This window comes from Quercus lobata, chromosome 10 (assembly GCF_001633185.2).
Source record: "Quercus lobata isolate SW786 chromosome 10, ValleyOak3.0 Primary Assembly, whole genome shotgun sequence".
Classification (NCBI taxonomy): Eukaryota; Viridiplantae; Streptophyta; class Magnoliopsida; order Fagales; family Fagaceae; genus Quercus; species Quercus lobata.
In genome coordinates, this window is record NC_044913.1 from 55,698,805 (window position 1) to 55,717,502 (window position 18,698).

The window sequence follows — 18,698 nt, forward strand, 5'->3', positions numbered from 1 at the left end:
TTTTGGCCCATTTTGTAGCCCATTGTGAATCCTGTGCGCAGGATGTAGAAAACGTTATTTTGGTGATTAAGGTTTGTGATTGTCGTTTTCGAGAGTGAGAAAAACTGTACTGCCGCATTTTGTATTTTTTTTCCTGATAATAGTGAAATTCCTACAACTCCATGGACGTAGGCAAATTGCCAAACCACGTAAATACTATCTTCTGCGTGTGATTATTTTTCTTTGACGTGTGTTTTTTCAATTTCTTATTTCTCACAGGTTGGGAATTTCGGGTTAATTCCCTTCAATAATTGCTCACATGTATAGTATATGTGAGAAAACATTTTATAGAACTCTTAGGGCCTGTTTAAATTAAGGAGGGAAGGAAGGAGAGTGGAGGCGAGTAAGCTAGAGTTGGCTAAAAGTAGGCTAATTTTGGGTCAAATTTACTCTACTCTACTCTACTTTACTCCCCCTCTCCCCCTCAATCCAAACGGACCATAAATAATATCATTTTAATCCAAACTTTAAAATTTGAATATGACAATTGAATTTTTGTAGATAAAATTATAATATTGTCAAATCATATGGACTAAATTATAATTTACCAAAAAAAAAAAAAATACATTGTCATATTAGGAGCAATACAGTCCATACACAGACTAGTTAGTGTTTGACATTCTCTTTTTTTCTCCTCTCTCTTATAATTTGATATTTATAATGAGAAATATTTGAAATTTAGATTTGTCTATCAGAAACATTAATAAGAATTACCAATTAATCAGCATGACTATTGACTGCGGGTGCCTGGGTTCCAAAAAATTCCAAAAAGAAAAAAAATTTAAGCGAGCTAGCTAACGGGCTCCAAAAAAAAAAAAAAAAAAAAAAAAAAAACCTTCTTGATCTTCCATGTCGGGTCGGGTAAAAACCGAAACCAAATAACAAAAATTAAAAACTGAAAATGTGTGTCTGAACCATTCTACCAAACAGGCCCAAGATACTCATCTTTCTTTCTCAGAAATCTCAGCCGAAACCCTACTTGCAATTGCAACCCCAAAGTGAAGAGACCAAACATTCGACTCCCAAATCATACAAAAAGGTTGGTTCCCTTTCACATTTCATTTGTGTTTTTCAATTTTATCTAAACAAAGAAAAATGAAGATTCTCGAAATTTATTTTCTTTCATTTTCTCGGCAACCAAACAGAGCCGATAGTTAAAAAAAAAAAAAAAAACCGTTATAATCCTCTACAAGATTTGGTTTTGAAAGTAATGTAAAAAAAATAAAAAAATAAAAAAAAATAAATTTATACTTAGGATAAATTTTCTTTTACATTACTAGGGTGTGGAGGCTTCTGGGCTGGCTAGGGTTTTATTCTTTATGGGTTTGTTTATTACTTTGCTACATGGGTTTTGTTTTTTGGACTATAGTTTAGTCCAACAATCTATCTGTCTCACACACAAACCACAAAAACCCCATTACAGATTCACAGTTAACGCTTCGCAGCAAGCGCTCTCTCTTTTCACTGCAAGCCGCCACCGTCTCTCTGTCGAAATCTGGTGCCACCAGTCCTTAAATCTTGGTCGCTTTTGAGATTTGGATGCACTCAAATCAGTTCTTTTTTCCTTTGATTAGATTGAGTCCTTTTTCTGATTCTTAAGGTATTATTAGCTCTTACTTTTCTTTGTGGTTTTGAGCTTGTGATCCTCTCTGTGGGATTTGTGGATGTAGGTTTAGGTTGTGAATGTTTGAGTTTCCATCTGAGGGTATGGGTTGGAAATACCGATTGAACACAGCCGCACTGATGGAGGCCGGAGAACCGACCTCCAGCGGTGATGAAGACGTTCAGTTATAAGGTTTTGGATTCCTCAGTTTTGGGACTTTTGATTTTTTGTATTATAGTTCAAAATGTTTTTCTTTTTTTGATTGAGATGATTTTATTAAATTTATTGTTGTTGTTGTATTGGCTTTGTGATAGAGTTGTTGTATTTCCTTTTGTGTTATGGAAGTTTTATTTTAGCTTTAGCTGAACCAATATTACTTCATATTTATTTTAGAGCTCTGATTTGTCTCTAAACTTATTATTACTATTATTCAACCTTGCATGCTAATAATAAAAGATGGTGAATTTGTTTGGAAAAATAGCACTAAGAATGTATCTCCTTTTTCCAGAAGATGGGTCTGAAAAAACTGTTTGAAGGCAGTGACTCTGAAAGTGACGATGTATCAAAGATATCGAATATTGAGGTTGACGAGCAGTATGCCAAGAGGTACGAGCACAACAAGAAGCGTGTGGCCCTTGAGCGCCTCCATGAGCTTGAGAAGAAAGGCCTCATCCAATCCTCCTCCGACTCATCTGTCTCCGAATCAGACGACGACAATTTCATCAATGCCAGCAAGAGAGATAGAGAATTCTTTGACGCACTGATCAAGGTCAAGAAGCAAGACCCTATGATCATGAATGAAGACATCAAGTTCTTCGAATCTGAAGAATCAGAAGATGATGATGATGATAAGAATAATAATTATAAAAAAAAGAAGGCAATGTATTTGAAAGATGTGGTGGCAAAGCAATTGATAGAGGAGGGTCCGGAGTTTGAAGAAAAGGATGATGAGATGGAGAAAAAGAAGAGTTATGAGGAGGAGCAAGAGGAGATAAGGAGAGACTTTTTGAAAGCAGCAGAGGCAGCAGAGAAAGAGGAAGTTGGAGAAGAGCAGTTATTGAGAATGAAGGAGAATGGTGATCAGGATGAGGAGGAAGAGGAGAGTGGTGAGTTTGTGAGGAAATTGGATGAGTATTTTGGAGGTGATGAGGAAGTGGAGGATGAGGGGAACAAGTTCTTGAAGGAGTTTTTTCGGAATAGGATGTGGATGGATAAGGAAGGGAAGAGTAAGGAGGTCGGGGAGGAGGAGTTGGAGCACATTTCAGAGGATGAGAGGGATATAGAGAGACAGGAGGAGTATGAGTATAGGTTTCAAGAGAATGCTGGGGATAGGGTGATGGGGCATTCGAGGAAGGTAGAGGGGTCAGTCAGGAAGAAGGCGAATGCAAGAAAGGACCAGAGGATGAGTAAGAAGGAGAGGATGGAGGCAGCAAGGGTAGAAAGGGAGGAAGAGTTGAAGCATTTGAAGAATTTAAAGAAGGAAGAGATGGATGAGAAGGTGAGGATGATAATGAGGACGGCAGGGATTAGGGAGGATGAGGTTGTGGCGTTGAGTAGGAAGGAGTTGGAGGAGGAGTTTGATCCGGAGGAGTATGATAGGATCATGGAGAAGGCATTTGGGGAGGAGTATTATGCAAATGACGACATGGACCCGGAGTTTGGGAGTGGTGGGGATGAGGATGAAGATGAGGGTGAGATTGAAAAGCCAAATTTTGAGGAGGATGATGATTTTCTTGGGCTTCCAAAAGGTTTGGATGTGTGTGGGTCTGGTGATGGGTTTTGGTCTGTGAGGGAAAGGGTTTTGAAGAGTAAAGCAGAGAATGCTAATGAAAATGTCCAAGAAGAAGAAGAAGAAGAAGAAGAAGAGGAAGAAGAGGAGGAGGAGAAAGAGAAAGTTGCAGAAGGTAAGCGGAAGAGGAAGCGGATGCATAAAAGCATTGCTCTTTTGGAGAAAGCTAAAGAGGCAATGATGGAGGAGTATTATAAGTTGGATTATGAGGATACAATTGGAGACTTAAAGACAAGGTTCAAGTATGCGAAAATAAAACCCAATAGATTTGGATTGAGTCCAGCAGAGTTGTTGTTGATGAATGAGAAGGAGTTAAATCAGTATGTTTCTTTGAAAAAGATTGTTCCTTATAGGGAGGAGTGGAAGTTAAATGAGCAAAAGAGATACCAACTAAAAATGAGGACTAAAGAACTTCTCCGAGGTGGGCAAGTGCATGACCAGAAGGTTGGTGAGAAGAAGAGGTCAAAGGATAAAGCAGAAAAATCAACTTCAGCAACGGGTACCATGGAAACTGGGAAAGTAAAATCTGTGGGGTCAAATGGTGATATGAGCAATTCATCCAAGAAAGCTAAGAGAAAACGATGCCAAGCTGAACTTAAATTATCTCACTCAAGGCTTGTCGCATATGGAAAGATACCTTCTAAATCTAAAAGCAAAGCAAAGCACTGAACCTCAGCTGTGATTCAGGCAGTGGACAGGTAATTCTTTTTGGGAGTATCTAGTTTTTCAACATTGAGATGAAGCATATATTATTTCTTGTTGCTTGTTTCTTTGTGACTAATTAGCATTAATTGTCACTTGAAACAATTAAATCAAATAAACACAGAAAAGAAAATCTTAATACTATGATATGTTGAAACTTTTGTTTTTTGGTTTTTTGGTTTTTTTAAATGTCTTTTTAGTACTTGTTAATTCCTCTGTATAATTTCAGTAAGATTAATTTCTAAGATTCACAACTTCTATGATCCATTTGATGTTATTTAAATTAAATAGTGACCTTATATAAAATAAATAATAAATAAAGTTTAAAAAAAATAGTGACCTTGAGCCTTGATTTTTTGCATCGAGTACATCTTTTGACTAGTAGCTGTTCAAGCTTGATGCCTCATTTGGTTTAGGCCATCTGTTTTTGGCCTTGGTATATTAAATAACTATATTTATGTTGTGTTTTGGTTTTTTTTTATTAATAAACCATTCTGTTAATTGTCTGCCATTCTGGGTATACATGAAAGAGTTATTGGGGTTTGTATGATGAACTTATGCATCATTTGAGTTTAAGTAGGAGTCTTTGGATACTGAATGTATTTGAGTGGCTTTACAGAGTTCAATTGATTTGAGACAATGCTTTATCCTTACTTGTGGGTTATTCTTTTATTCCGTTTCTCTATCCTTTTTCCTCCCTTTGATTGCTGCAAACAAAAGTGTGAATCGGTTGAATGAATAGAGAAGCTATTAGATTGGGTGTTATGAGATCTGGATCAGACTAACTATGCTCCTGGTTGGATTTAACATGATTTATAAATCCCTCTCTTTGGACAAATAAAGCACCTTAGGAAGTACTTGATAAATGTTTGTGAGCCATGTAGGCTGCTGCTAGAATCCCTATATTATGCCAATGAGCTCTAGGTCAAATGGCAGGTCCTTCACCTATAAAAATTAGTGGAGGGTAAGGTTGTGGGTTCAAAGACCACCGTGTGTATGTGTAGCTTACCAATTAAAAAGAAAAAGAATGTGGTAGGGTTGAGTGCATAGACAGAAGTTCTGTACTTTTGTTCTTTTTTTTTTTGCTTGAACTTATGCGAATTATTAATTTTTCATGTGTTGTTAGAGCGTTGTGGTCTTTTATATAATCTTGATATGGTTATTGCCATTTTTGTTGTTATACAATCAACCTGAGGTTCAAGGAATAAGGTACTGTTTCCTTGTTTTGTGAAAGATTTCTGTTTAACAATTTCATGAAGATGTATAAAATGCTGGTACCATGGGGACTGGAAAGACACATGGATAAAATCAATGTTTTAATATTGATCATTCAAAGTGACAGGTTTAGAGGTCATGGGTTCAACTGAGGTTTGAACGTGAGGTCATAAATATGTTTTAAAAAAAATTTTATGTTAATAATAATCAACTTGTGTGTATACGTGTGTATTGTAAAAGAAATTTTTACGAGGATCAAGGCTAGTAATAAATTTTTAAAGTAAAGATAAATTATTTTTATTTTTATTTTTTGATAATGTAGTTGTTGGGGAAGGAGGGATTTAAACCTTGGAACAGTGCTAGACTGACAGTTGAATTACAAGGCTCTTGATTAAAGTGAAGATAAATTATTGATGAGGAAAGTTAATTTGTTGATAATTTTGGTGTTTATAGAGGTGGGTTCCAGTTAGCTTTAGGGTCCATTTGGTTAGGAGGATAGAAAAGTAGGAGAATAGAAAATGGTTGGTTAGGAGGATAGAAAATGGGGAGTGAGTAGAAAAGTTGGTGGATAGAAAAAAATTTAGTTTTTCCTCCGTGTGTTTAGTTGAAGGAGTGGAAAAGTGGAGAAATGAAAAACATTTTTGTTTAGTTGAGTAGAAAAGTGGGAGGATAGAAAATGTAGTTCGTATAAATTTACTCTCATGCCCTTAGCACATAAATTTAATTTTTTCAGTTACTACAAACTTACAAACTAACACAACTAATAAAACATCTAGCCAAAAAAAAAACTAATAATAAAAAAAATGTGTTTAATATTAAAGAAAAAAAGAATGAAAGAAAGAAAGGAAAAGAGCCAACCAACATGTGCACTATACCTGGGGAAAGGCAAAACAAGAAGAAAGGAAAAAAAGAAAAAAGAAGAAGAAAGTGGCAGTAACAGCAGTAAAATTTCCAAAAAAAAAAAGCAGCAACATTAATAAATAAGGGGGAGGGTAGATGGGTAATTTCACATCAAACCCACTCCCTCCCACTTTTCTCTCTAGTTTTCTCCCTAAATTGGGGAGAAAAATTTTTTCCTCTTAAATGGTAGGTCCGTGGAGAAAACTCCCCCACCCCCATTTTCTCTTCCCCTCCCCCAGCCAAACACCTTCCTCTCCCCTTTTCCCTCCCCCTCTGTCATTTTACCCCCAACCAAATGGACCCTTAGGGCATCTCATAGAGTGGAATTGCACTCACTTTATATTCCCCCCTTTTGGGTTTGAGAGTAAGTTGGCTTTTTGTAAGGGTGAAATTTCATGATGTTTGTAATTATAATCCAAGTGTTTTATTTGGTAAGTTATACACACACTTGATGGGTTTTGAACCCACGACTTAATCATGCACCTAGTACTTATATAGTGAGGAAGTGCCAATTGTGTTAGAGCTCATTGGTATTATAATCCTAGGTTATATTACGGTCTTTTATACAAAACTCAGGCACACTGTTTGAAAACTGATGCATACAACTTTAATAATATGGAGAAGATTTTCATGCGAGTCCCAAACTAGGCTCTTTTTCTAATATGAGAAGACAAACTGATTTAAGTTGGTGTGGTATGTTAAATACTATGAAGAAACTAAATGCTCCTGACCTACTATTCTAGTGTCCAAATAATTTATGAGGTTGACCATTCTCCTGTCCCTTGCTATTCTCTCTCTCTCTCTCTCTCTCTCTCTCTCTCTCTCTCGTCACAATGGTTGATTTTATGCCATATTTCCAAGCAAAAGATTTCATCTGTAGAGAACAGTGCTGCTTTGGAAACATTTTCCAGTCTCTTACAGGCTTGCCCAAATAATTTCATTGTTCGGTCAATCCTCTTCCTCTCCCTCTCTAGTTTTTTCATTGCTTATGAAAAGATAGGAAATTAGGAAGGTTCAATGTTTGCTGTAATATATTTATAACTACAAAATAAAGAGAACGTTAGTAAATGGTTTAACATGTTTATAGTGAAAAAGTCTAGGAAGGTAATTTATAAGTAATGCCAGCTTACTTAGCTGAGAGTTGAGTACATGTCTTGATATAGGATTCTTCTTTAATGCCTTATCATTATTAGTTCAACTCACCCCTGTTTACCAGAAAACTAAAACAATAAAAGACCAATTTTTTTTGGTATGTGTTACCTTTACAGCGTACAGTTATTTATATGAGCTAGTTTAAGGTTCTAAGTCATTCTTCCAAAAAATATGTAGAAGGTTTCTAGTCAAATTAGGCTTGAGGTCATGAGAAGCTTGAATATGTTTATTTACTAAATAAACAAGCTCAAGCTTGAAATTAATGTTTGTTTAATAAATGAGCCAGCTTGAGCAAAGGCAAAGCTCAGCTTGTTTGGTTTTGCAAACAAAGTTTGTGAACTAATTCATGAATAAAGTGTAAACAAAAAAGCTACGAGAGCCTTGACTCAATGGTGATGCTTGCTCTCCTTTATGAGGAAAATCAGGTTCAAATCCATTCTCCCCCATTGTTGTAATTATCGAATTATAAAAAAATATAATAAAAAAAATTGTAAACAAGCTTGATTTTTGGAATTACATGTCCGCCCAGACGCTCACACACACACATACACACACACACACACACACACACACAAAGGTCTATTTTCATGCCATTTTGAACTCTAGTTACATCAAGCACGGTATTGTTAGCTTGAATGTTGTGAAAATGAGGCCCAAGATTGGTATACTTGTGTTGATGATTGGGCTTTAATTTGCAGTAGTTAGTGATTTAATATAAGCCACATGGAGGACTACATGAACAAACAACGAGAAGACTAGGGGAGTATGAATGAAGACATTCATTATTCTACAAGGGTTTTGTTTTTGTGTGATTTGAAGAAGAGAAGAAAGAGGGGGGGAATTTCATATGCGCCCAGCACACGATACGGTCCAGAAAGAGGGGATGGATGGGGGGTGAGGGCGCATTATTTACAACTGCTGCAAGTTTCTTTATAGATAGACGTGAGTTGCTGCTATCTGATAAATTTTGGAATGAACAGCAGATTGGAAGAACTAAAGAGAAATGCTGGTGTATTTAAGCTGTCTTTTTTTTTTTTTTTTTTTTTTTTTTTTTTTTTGGGTAGAACTGAACTTTTTAATTTAATCTTGGATTGGAAGAGACATGTCGATCATTTATTTACATCTTAACAGATAGTATTTCTTTTTTAATTTAATCATCATTATCATTGCCTTTCCAGTTTTCATTGGTTAAATTAGTAACTAAAATTTGTGGCATAATCATTATGAATGTGTCACCAGGCCCCCACTAAAACTAGTCACTTAGAAACATATCTGGTCCAGTTCAACCTATTTGGTACACTAGCTTTAGTTTGCTCAAGTCAGTCTCCGTAAAGAAAGGATTAACAAATTGGGCCTTATTGGAAATTTTGAAAACCCAAATAATAGTGAGGGATTGTTGGTAATATAATTTAAAAACAAATTTCAGTCCTTAAAACCTGAAAATGGTGGGTCTCACTTTTAAATCGTGTATTTGGTAACTGAATTGTGAATACAATTTTCAGAATAACGCTTTTTTTTTTTTTTTTTTTTTATCCAATGTTAAAAACATGTATTCTGAAAACAATCACATCTTCTAAAAATATATTTCAATGACATTATGGTAAATATTTTGAAAAATGTGGATCTTACCAAAATTTGATATGGTAGCACCTCCAAAAACATATTTCAGTGACATTACGGTAAATAATTTGAAAAGCATGGATCCTACCAAAATTTAACATGACAGCACCTTAAAGAAATAAATTTTCATTTACGAGCTCTTCCTCCCTCTCTCTACATCTTTTTTTTTTTTTTTAAGTTTTCCTTTTTATTTTTAATCTTAGCTGAAGGTTGGGTTTGTGGGTAGGGATGTGCATGGTTCGGTCAGTGCAGTTTTTTTCTAAATTTGTCATCGAACCAAGTGGGATCAGTTTCCCCACTGATTGATTAGGTCTAGGATAACTTTGTATATTCTATTTCTTTTCTTTGTGAGGGGGGTGGGGGGGGGGGGGGGGGGGGAGGGTTGCGTAATCAGTTCATGGCAATGAATTTAATCAAATTCAATCTCATAAAATTATCAAATTAGCTTGAGTGTACTAGAAATTGCAAAACAATTAATTGTTTCTCCTTAGAAGAAGAATTCCAATTAAAATTTTTTTTTCCAAGATTTATTGTTGGGGGTTAGCAAGTTGTGTGATCAGTTCATGGAAATGAATTTAATCAAATTCAACCCCATAAAATTATTAAATTAGATTGAGTGAACTAGAAACTACAAAATAATTAATTGTTTCTCCTTACAAGAAGAATTCCATATTAAAATTTTTCCAAGGCTTATTGTTGTGCCCTACTAGTTTGAGAAAATTGTATTAACAACATACTTGACTAAGTAAGTTCCTTATAAGCAAATATGAAGTATTATTACATTTATATTATATTTTCATGATTTATAGTTTCTCTACTTCTTTATCACCTCTCTCTCAATGTATTAAATATTACTAAATTTATTTCCATTGCTAAATTAACTTGTGAATTAAGAATAATGCCTTTACACGGGAATTTACTGTTTATGAATTTATTTTTAAAGTGATTTTTATTAATCAAAATGATTTCTACTTGTAAGATTATTGTAAAAAAAAAAAAAAAAAAAATCATGCTTATTTATGTTGTTCTATTTTCTATTTAACCTTATAATATCATGAAAATTTATTTGAAAGTTTGTTTCAATTTTTGTTTAGATATTTTTAGTCAATTTTGCTAATATTTACAAATTTAATACATTTATTTTTATTTTTATTAATTACTAAATTAATTATGATATCATCACGATTTGACCTCGATCAAACCTTAATTCAATCTTAAAAATCTTGAACCTCTTTCTTTACCAATTCTTTGAACGGTTTGGGTCTGAAACCCATACTCAATAGTCAAAAAAATCTTTTAACACCCATCACTTCTTCATCAAGGATATCATTGACAATCACAACTCACTAGCCATATTCAGAGAGAGAGAGAGAGAGAGAGAGAGAGAGAGAGAGAGAGAGAGAGAGAGAGAGAGAGAGAGAGAGAGAGAGAGAGAGAGAGAGAGAGAGAGAGAGAGAGAGAGAGAGAGAGAGAGAGAGAGAGAGAGAGAGAGTTTTGGGAAAATAATTGTGCCCAAGTGTAGTATATGTGAGGAAACATTTATTTTTTATATAGCTAGATGAATTTGGTTCATCTTTTTGATACTGTGTTGGGAAAATAATTGTGCCCAAGTGTAGTATATGTGAGAAAACATTTATTTTTTATATAGCTAGATGAATTTGGTTCATCTTTTTGATACTGTGCTTTTTGAAAAGTGACAATTTCAAAAAGTGCAGTATGAAACTGAGCTTTTTAAAAAAGCTGAGTATTTGGTAAAAACTGTTAGAGCATCCATAGTAGCTGTTGCAAAAATTATGTCATTTTGCCACACCCAAAGCCTACTTTATTATTTTACCACATTATTTTACAATATCTCATTTATCAGATGTTCTATATTTTTACCACTTCATTTTAATATTATTTCTTAATTCTTTTTAATTCTTATTTAATTCTTTCTTTATTATTTGTTCCCAACGGTAATATTTGTTCCTAAACAGTCATATTTTCAAATATTCTTATTCTAACGATAACATTTTCAAACAATCCTCTTAATTCAACTGTCATATTTTTAAAAATCCATATTTTCTTAAGCATTTAAAAAAAAAAAAAAAAAAAAAAAACCTTAGAACCTGTTCACCTTCAAAATAAAAATAAAAATAAAAAACTCAGAACCTAGGGACTTAAAAAAAAAAAAAAAAACCTCAGAACCTGTCACCTTAAAAAAAAAAAAGAAAAAAAGAGAAGAAGGCACATCCGAATATCAATATCATTTGAATAATAATATCAATATCATTGTAAAACATCAAAAGATAAGCAATTCATCATTGCAATATCAATATCAATAGCTAAATCCAAATCTTTGTTTATAAAGTACTAATTGCAATTACACATCCGAATCCCCAAAAACCAAAACAAAACAAGAAAATTTTTTGTGTCAATACAAGAAGGGAATTACAGTTTTTCTTCCCTTGGGATAATCCTCCCCAAAATAGTTTGGACAGCTCACAAGCTCAAACAAACCTCCTCTTGGCACCCTGTAACCTTTACCTTCCTTTTTCAGAGCCACCAAAACTCTATCTGACCAAATATTCACTCCTATGCCACCTAAAAACACCACCAACCCAATAAAAAACCTCAACTAGAACCACCCATCACCTTCATAATCCTTATACTGAGACACCCTGTCAAGGCTCATATCTAAAGCCAAAAACATATGCAATCTAAAAGCCAACCTGTCAAGTTGAAGTTGTTTCAATTGAACTAAACTACCAATGTAGTCCATAGAAAACTTACACAAATAACCCATATCCAATAACATTAACTCACACAGAACCCATTGAATTAAACATAGTTGAGCTTGCCACTTCTTTGATGACAAATGCTACTTAAATTTAACACAACAAAACAATTGGCTAATACTAAACTTAAAACAACAAAACAACATAGCCAATGAGTTTTAATGGTAGCTTCATAAACAAAATGAAACAAATAAACCAAATCAAAAGTTTTAATGGCAACTTCATAAAGAAGAGGAGACAAATAAACAAAACCAAATGTTTTCATGACTCTCCTTGTAATTGCCATAAATGTTCAACGAAATTCAGTTGGAGTTGAGAATGAACTTCTCGATCCCTAATGCATTGATGAACTTGAATGAACTCCGTAAATTCATTTGTCAGCTCACGTGACATTGGTGTACATGAAATCTCATCAATTTGTTCATAATCTAAGTCCACTGCTTCAGCTTCATTTTGCTCATCTTCAATAATCATGTTATGAAGAATTATGCATGCTTTTATAATGTCTTATAGTGTTTCATGATAGAAAATCGTGCTTGAAGCACTCCAAATGCACGCTCTACATCCTTCCTATATGCCTCTTGAGCTTTTGCAAATAATTTTCTTTTTGCTCCTAGTGGCCTTGGGATTGTCTCCACAAATGTTGACCATTGTGGATATATGCCATTGGCAAGATAGTATCACATTGTGTAATCATGACCATTGATTGAGTAATTAATTACAGAAGCACGTCCTTGTGCAAACTCAGAAAATACATGAGACTGCTCCAACACGTTAATATCATTATTTGACCCAGGTAACCCAAAAAATAAGTGCCATATCCAAAGATCATATGAAGCCATTGCTTCCAAAATAATACTTGGCTCACGAATATGACCACAATACATCTCTTTCCATGTAGTTGGACAATTTTTCCATTTCCAATGCATGCAATCAATATTTGCCAATATGCCTGGAAATCCACGGTTTTGGCCATGGGCTAACAATATAGCAATGTCTTCATTGTTTGGTGACTTCAAGTATTCCTCTGAAAAAATAGCAATCACTGCTGCAACAAATTTTTTCATACTGGTTATTGCAGTGGTTTCTGCTATTCTCACATATTCATCCATAAAATCAGCTACTACTCCATAAGCAAGCATCCTAAGTGCAGCAGTCATCTTTTGAAGGGGAGATAGACCAAGCTTTTTGGCAGCATTTCTTTTTTGGATAAAGTAAGATTCATGAGCTTCTACCTTAGATAGGATTCGGGGAAAAAGAGAACGTCTCTTTCGAAATCTCCTTCAAAATAATTTGGGAGGATATATAGGTTCTTCGGCAAAGTAGTCATCATAAAGCCTTCTATGGCCTGCCAAATGATTACGATCGATATACCAACAATGCTTACGTTGTGATGTCAAACCCGTGAGAAGTTTTATAATTATCTCATCTTCATCTCAGTCATCATCAAGCAATTCACAAAAAAAAGAACGACCCATGGAGATAAACTAGAAGAAAACATTAGAAAGCAATTATCAATATAGATGCAAGAAACATAATATGAAATGAAATCAATAACTTTAAAAGAAGGTTTGATTGCAATTAAGATGTTATTGCAGGTTTAATTCTCATTATATACTCAGAAGTGTGCTACATAAGCTAGAATGTTGTATAGACCAAAAGAAAAAATATATACAGACTATGGACAGTAATATATATATATATATATATATATATATATATGATACCAATATCCTTGTTAGGGTAAATTATGGTCCCTCTAGCATAGGCAAATTGACTTAACAGAAATATCATCCCCTAAGCCACAAAGCTTTGATGCAATCTAGTTATATGACCCTGTAAATGGACAAGCTCCTAAATGTTTTAGATTCTAATCCTCTTTTTTTGCTTTTTCCCCCCCTATGAGTACTTCCTGTGCATAAGGGTTGCAATCACTTTTTGCCACTTTTTGAATGGTTTTTATTTACCTATCCATCACCATAGATAAATCATAATCATGTTGACAACTAAAAGCTCTTGCCCTTAATAAATCTGCCTATTTCATTCTTTTCTTTTCAAATATTCAACATGAAATATCCGTTGTTTATATATAAAATGGTTAATCTAAACTCTTAGGAATGATAGACCACCAAAAATAAAAAACAAATAAAGTAACAGATTATAGATTATAGATTTTATATGATATGTGCTTATCCTTTTATATGTACCATACCATCACAATACTAAATGTTCATGAATGTTAGCTATAACTAGTTACACATTTAATTGGTCAATCCATAAGCACAAAAGGATATATAATCTTTTATCATATATTAACATAAATAAAATTATAAAAAAAAACAATTAATTTCCAGCATTTGCATGTCACCTAAATGTTTGACATACTGGCTTATTCTTGACAAATGTTTCACCTAATCCCTTATTTTCATGCAATATCCCCTATTTGCTATCATCTAACACACACATATATCTAATACCTACAACACAACCTTAACCAATGCCAAACTGCACACTGCTGCAATGCTTCACTAATACTACTACACTGCAACAGTCACTAACACAGCATGCAGCGTACAGCACCAAAGCAGAATCAGGGCACTTACACACTGGCCTCTCAGCCTAATCAGCAGTGTCAATAACACAACACAAGCATTAAGCATGACAGTAATATAAATTCTATAGTAATATAAAATCAAACATAGAAAATACACGACATTTTATATAAGCTAAAATGTTAGGATTACTTACATAGCAGTGGCCTACCAGAATTTACAATGAAATCACATAATAAAAGAGTCAAGACCTTTTGCTAAGATCACAAAATACATATCAAGGCCTAAAATCAGCTACACCCAAAAAATGCCACAAAATACATATCAAGGCCTAAAATTAGTTACTACCAAAATAAGGTTGAAACAAAACATCACCAACATCATCTCAACCCAACGAATGACTTGATCTTTGTTTTGCAAGGATTTCTTTTTTGAGTCCATCATAAAAAGTTCTTTGGTCTTCGTTCATGCCACTTGTGTCTAGCATCATAATTCTTTCATTCTCTTTCAACTCTTGCAAGCGAACCTTTTTCGCTTTGATACGTACTTTCTCTTTTTCGGCTACACAACTTTCTTCAAGAATTTTCTTTTTCTTTTTCAAATATTCCGTTGCAATATTTTTCCCATCATCTTTTTGCTTTCGATTAGCCTTTTCAGCTTTTCTACCAATTGGCCTCTCGAAATCCGTAATGCCATCTAACCCCCCCCCCCTCTCCTTAATCTATTGAATCTGGAGTTTGAGGTATTTCTTTTCTTGAATCTTCCCTAGGCATAGTAGATGCCCACTTTGGAAAATCCTTCAAGATTAGCCAACAATGTTCAAATTGAAAAAAGCAACCGTGAATTTCTTTAAACAATTCCCTTGCTTTCTCAATCTAAAAAAAATTAAATAAATATAACATAATTAGTTTCTTCAAACAATTTATTTGTGTTGTAAATCTAAAAAAATTAAAGACCATTGCAAAATTTATACCTTATCAAAAGCCGTGGTTCCACTTTCATTCTTTGCTCCAATTTTAGCTAAGGACCCACAAAATTTTACTGTTTCCCTATTAATTGTTCCCCATCAGGTTGTTAGGGATGAAATACTACGTGTAGAATCAGTCTCATGGTCCTTGAAGTATTTTGCAACTTCGCCATAAAATGTTGTTTTATGTTGCTCATTACCATACACAAGATCGACATTGGTATTGAGTCATACTGCTACAAGCAACTTGTCTTCCTCAGCACTGAAGTTGACACCACTTATTGATTTTTTCTTAGAAGTGACAACTTCATCATTCAGTGGAGAATCTTCGACTAACAGGTGACTATTTTCAGATATACCGAAAAGTTCTTCCTCAAGATTAATATTCCCCTGTAAGACATCAGTGAATGATGAATAATTTCTTGAGCCCATGCTCTAAATAGATATGTAGATAAAAATAATTTAGGTAGTCCAAAGAGAGCCCCCCAAAAATAAAAAATCAAATGCATATCTGAATGCACAAAAACAGGAATTATTGCAAACGATTTATTAATATATATATATATATATATGGCTTCGAGAAATTGTGACTGATAGGTTCACCTCTAACACACACACACTTGTGAATCCACGCCTCACTCTTTATCATTCTAAATTTTAAATGCTGGAATTAGATCTTCGGTACATATGGTTTTAGCCTAAATGCTGGAATTAATGAAACAAATACATAACACAGCACACAACACATATGAACTAAGAAGATAGAGAGAATAGAAGTACACCGAAATACTGAGAGAATCACAGAGAAGATGGACAACTTACCTATATGCAGTAGATGTAGAACAAATCGATGAAACCTTCAGAGAAATGGTGAATCAATGAAATCTTCAGAGAATTGGCGAATCGATGAAACCTTCAAAGAATCGGTGAATCGATGAAACCTTCAGCAAATCGGCGAAACTGAGATTGAACAGCGAATCAGGGATATCGAGATTGAACAGCGAATCGGCGACTCTGAGATGAAGGGGAAAAAAAGGGGAATTTGTGAGATGGTAGACAGGAAATCGGCAACTCTAAGAACAGCGAATCGCTGACTCTGAGATAGAACAGAGAGGAGAGAGCGAACAAAAGGGGGGGAAAAAAACCGGTGAAGGAGATTTTTTAGATCAGTGATAATGGAATTTGTGAGATGGTAGAGAGGAAATCGGTGGTGGCTCATGATTTATGAATGGGAAGAGAATAGAGCAAAAGGGAAGAGGGAAGAAGGAAGAAGAAAGAGTATGGGAGAGTGGAGATGGAGGCGGTGAATAGCTGAAGGAGAAGACGAAAGAGATAATTGGGATGAGAGAGAAAGAGGAATAAAAAAATAATAAAACCATATGCCACAGATGTCTGTACCGTGCCAAATATGTGAGGATACTATAGCATGTTGCAAAAATTATGAGATTTGGAACATCTGATATTTGGTGTTTTTTGGTGTTTGGTGTGCCAAAGGTGCCAAATATTTGGCATTTGGCACATTTAGCAAATCTATTATGGATGCTCTTAAAAAGTGTTTTTTGAAAAAACTGAATGTTTGGCTAGCACTTATAAAAATGGCGGTTTGAGTTGTAAATTACCAAAAGAACAATGTATATTCATACTTAAATCAACTACTTATTAATAATAATAATCAATATATTGTTGGTATTAATGACTTCTTATCAATATTAATTAAATCTAAATTTTTTTTCATCATGGAGCACAAAATGATAATGTAAAAAAGATGATAAAATATGTGTTACGGAGAGGATAATAGATGGTGTTATTTGTTGATTTATCAAAGGGTACAATTGGGTTTTTAAGAAAACATGTGGGCAATTTGGGAATTGATCCTACCATTCAAACGGTAATATTTAATAAAGGGTTGTGGCTTTTTGCAATTCCTAGTGCTGGCTATCCACATGTTAATAGACAAGTTCTTTGTATTTAAAAACGTAACTTTCTTCCAAAACACTTTTGCATTATGTTACCAAACACTCATTTTGAAATTCCAGCTTCAAAAAGTGTGTTTTAATCTTAAAGTGGAATCAAACGCATACTTAATAATTTCATTTTAATCCAAATTTTAAAATTTAAATGTAATAATTAAATTTTTGCAGATTATGAAATCATAAATTATAATTTACCAAAAAAAAAAATTACTTTTTTATGAAAAAAGAAAAGAAAGAAACATTACATTATCATATTAGTAGCAATCCATACATTCTTTTTTTCTCCTTTCTTTTTTATAATTGGATATTTACAATGAAAAATATTTGAATTTTAAATGTTTTTATTAGAAAACACTTATAAGAATTACCAATTAATCTGCATGACTCTTGCCAGTGCCGACTGCTTGGTTCAAAAAATTTCCCAAAAAAAAAAAATGTAAGCTACTAACGGGCTCCAAAAAAAACCCGATTACAATACACCTTCTTGAATCTTGATCTTCCATTTCGAGGTTGGGTAAAAACCGAAACTACATAACAAAAATGAAAATACCAAAAATACCCATCATTTATGAGCTTTCTTTCTCAGAAATCTCAGCCAAAACCCTCCCTTGCAAAGAGAAGAAAGAGCAAACACTCGAGTCTCAAATCATACAAAAAGGTTAATTCCCTTCTCACATTTCATTTGATTCTCTTCAAATTTTCTTTCATTTTCTCGGCAACCAAACAGAGCCGATAGTCTTCAAAAAAAAACCCACAAGATTTGGTTTTGAAAATAATGTAAAAGAAGATTTATCCTAAGTAAAATAATAATGAAAACCATTTTTTTAAAAATCAAGTTCAGCTATAATCTTGTTTTGGTATGAAGTATAAAACACTTAGATTCCTCAGTTTTGGGACTCTTTAACAACAACCCAAAAAAAAAAAAAAAATGCTTTTGTTTTTTAATGTTGAGACAGGGGCGGCCCTAGACATTTTGGGACTTAAGGCGAGAACTAAAAATATATGTGTATGTGTATGTGTGTTTATGTATGTGTATGTGTATGAGTATGTATGTGTATGTGTATGTTTATGTGTGTGTATGTGTATGTTTGTGTTTATGTGTATGTGCATGTGTGTTTATGTTTATGTTCATTTATGTTTATGTATGTGTGTATGTTTATGTATGTGTATGTGTATGAGTGTGTATGTGTATGTGTATGTGTATGTTTATGTGTGTGTATATGTGTATGTTTATGTTCATTTATGTTTATGCATGTTTATGTATGTGTGTATATTTATGTATAAATATAAACATAAACATAAACACACATACACATAAACATACATGAACACAAACACAAACAAACATACACAAAAACAAAATAAATATAAACACACATAAACATAAACGCACATAAACAAACATAAAC

At 33.8% G+C, this 18,698-nt stretch overlaps 2 protein-coding genes across 5 annotated transcripts; one reads left to right on the plus strand and one right to left on the minus strand.

Annotated features, from left to right (window-relative positions):
- The first annotated feature begins 946 nt into the window (after positions 1 to 946).
- On the plus strand, positions 947 to 8,223 carry LOC115963865 (protein KRI1 homolog). 4 transcript variants are annotated; one of them, XM_031083080.1, is made up of 4 exons: positions 947 to 1,078; positions 1,710 to 1,834; positions 2,151 to 4,129; positions 8,099 to 8,223. In XM_031083080.1, the coding sequence occupies exons 2-3, from the start codon at positions 1,814 to 1,816 to the stop codon at positions 4,098 to 4,100; spliced, it is 1,971 nt and encodes a 656-aa protein (XP_030938940.1). In that variant the 5' UTR covers positions 947 to 1,078; positions 1,710 to 1,813; the 3' UTR covers positions 4,101 to 4,129; positions 8,099 to 8,223. The 4 variants fall into 4 exon arrangements, with proteins under 4 accessions (XP_030938940.1, XP_030938941.1, XP_030938942.1 ...); XM_031083081.1 differs by lacking the exon at positions 1,710 to 1,834; XM_031083082.1 differs by lacking the exon at positions 1,710 to 1,834 and having other exon boundaries at positions 2,154 to 4,129.
- Positions 8,224 to 12,477: 4,254 nt separating this feature from the next.
- Positions 12,478 to 12,957, minus strand: LOC115965022. Its single transcript, XM_031084235.1, has one exon. It carries the CDS (start codon positions 12,955 to 12,957, stop codon positions 12,478 to 12,480), a length of 480 nt encoding a protein of 159 aa, XP_030940095.1.
- Between the last annotated feature and the right edge of the window lie 5,741 nt (positions 12,958 to 18,698).

Coding starts and splice junctions, on each gene's coding strand:
- LOC115963865 (XM_031083080.1), top strand. CDS start 1,814: ATGAAGACGTTCAGTTATAAG. Junction 1,835..2,150: donor TGAAGACGTTCAGTTATAAG/GTTTTGGATTCC, acceptor TCCTTTTTCCAG/AAGATGGGTCTGAAAAAACT.
- LOC115965022 (XM_031084235.1), bottom strand. CDS start 12,957: ATGACTGCTGCACTTAGGATGCTTGCTTATGGAGTAGTAGCTGATTTT.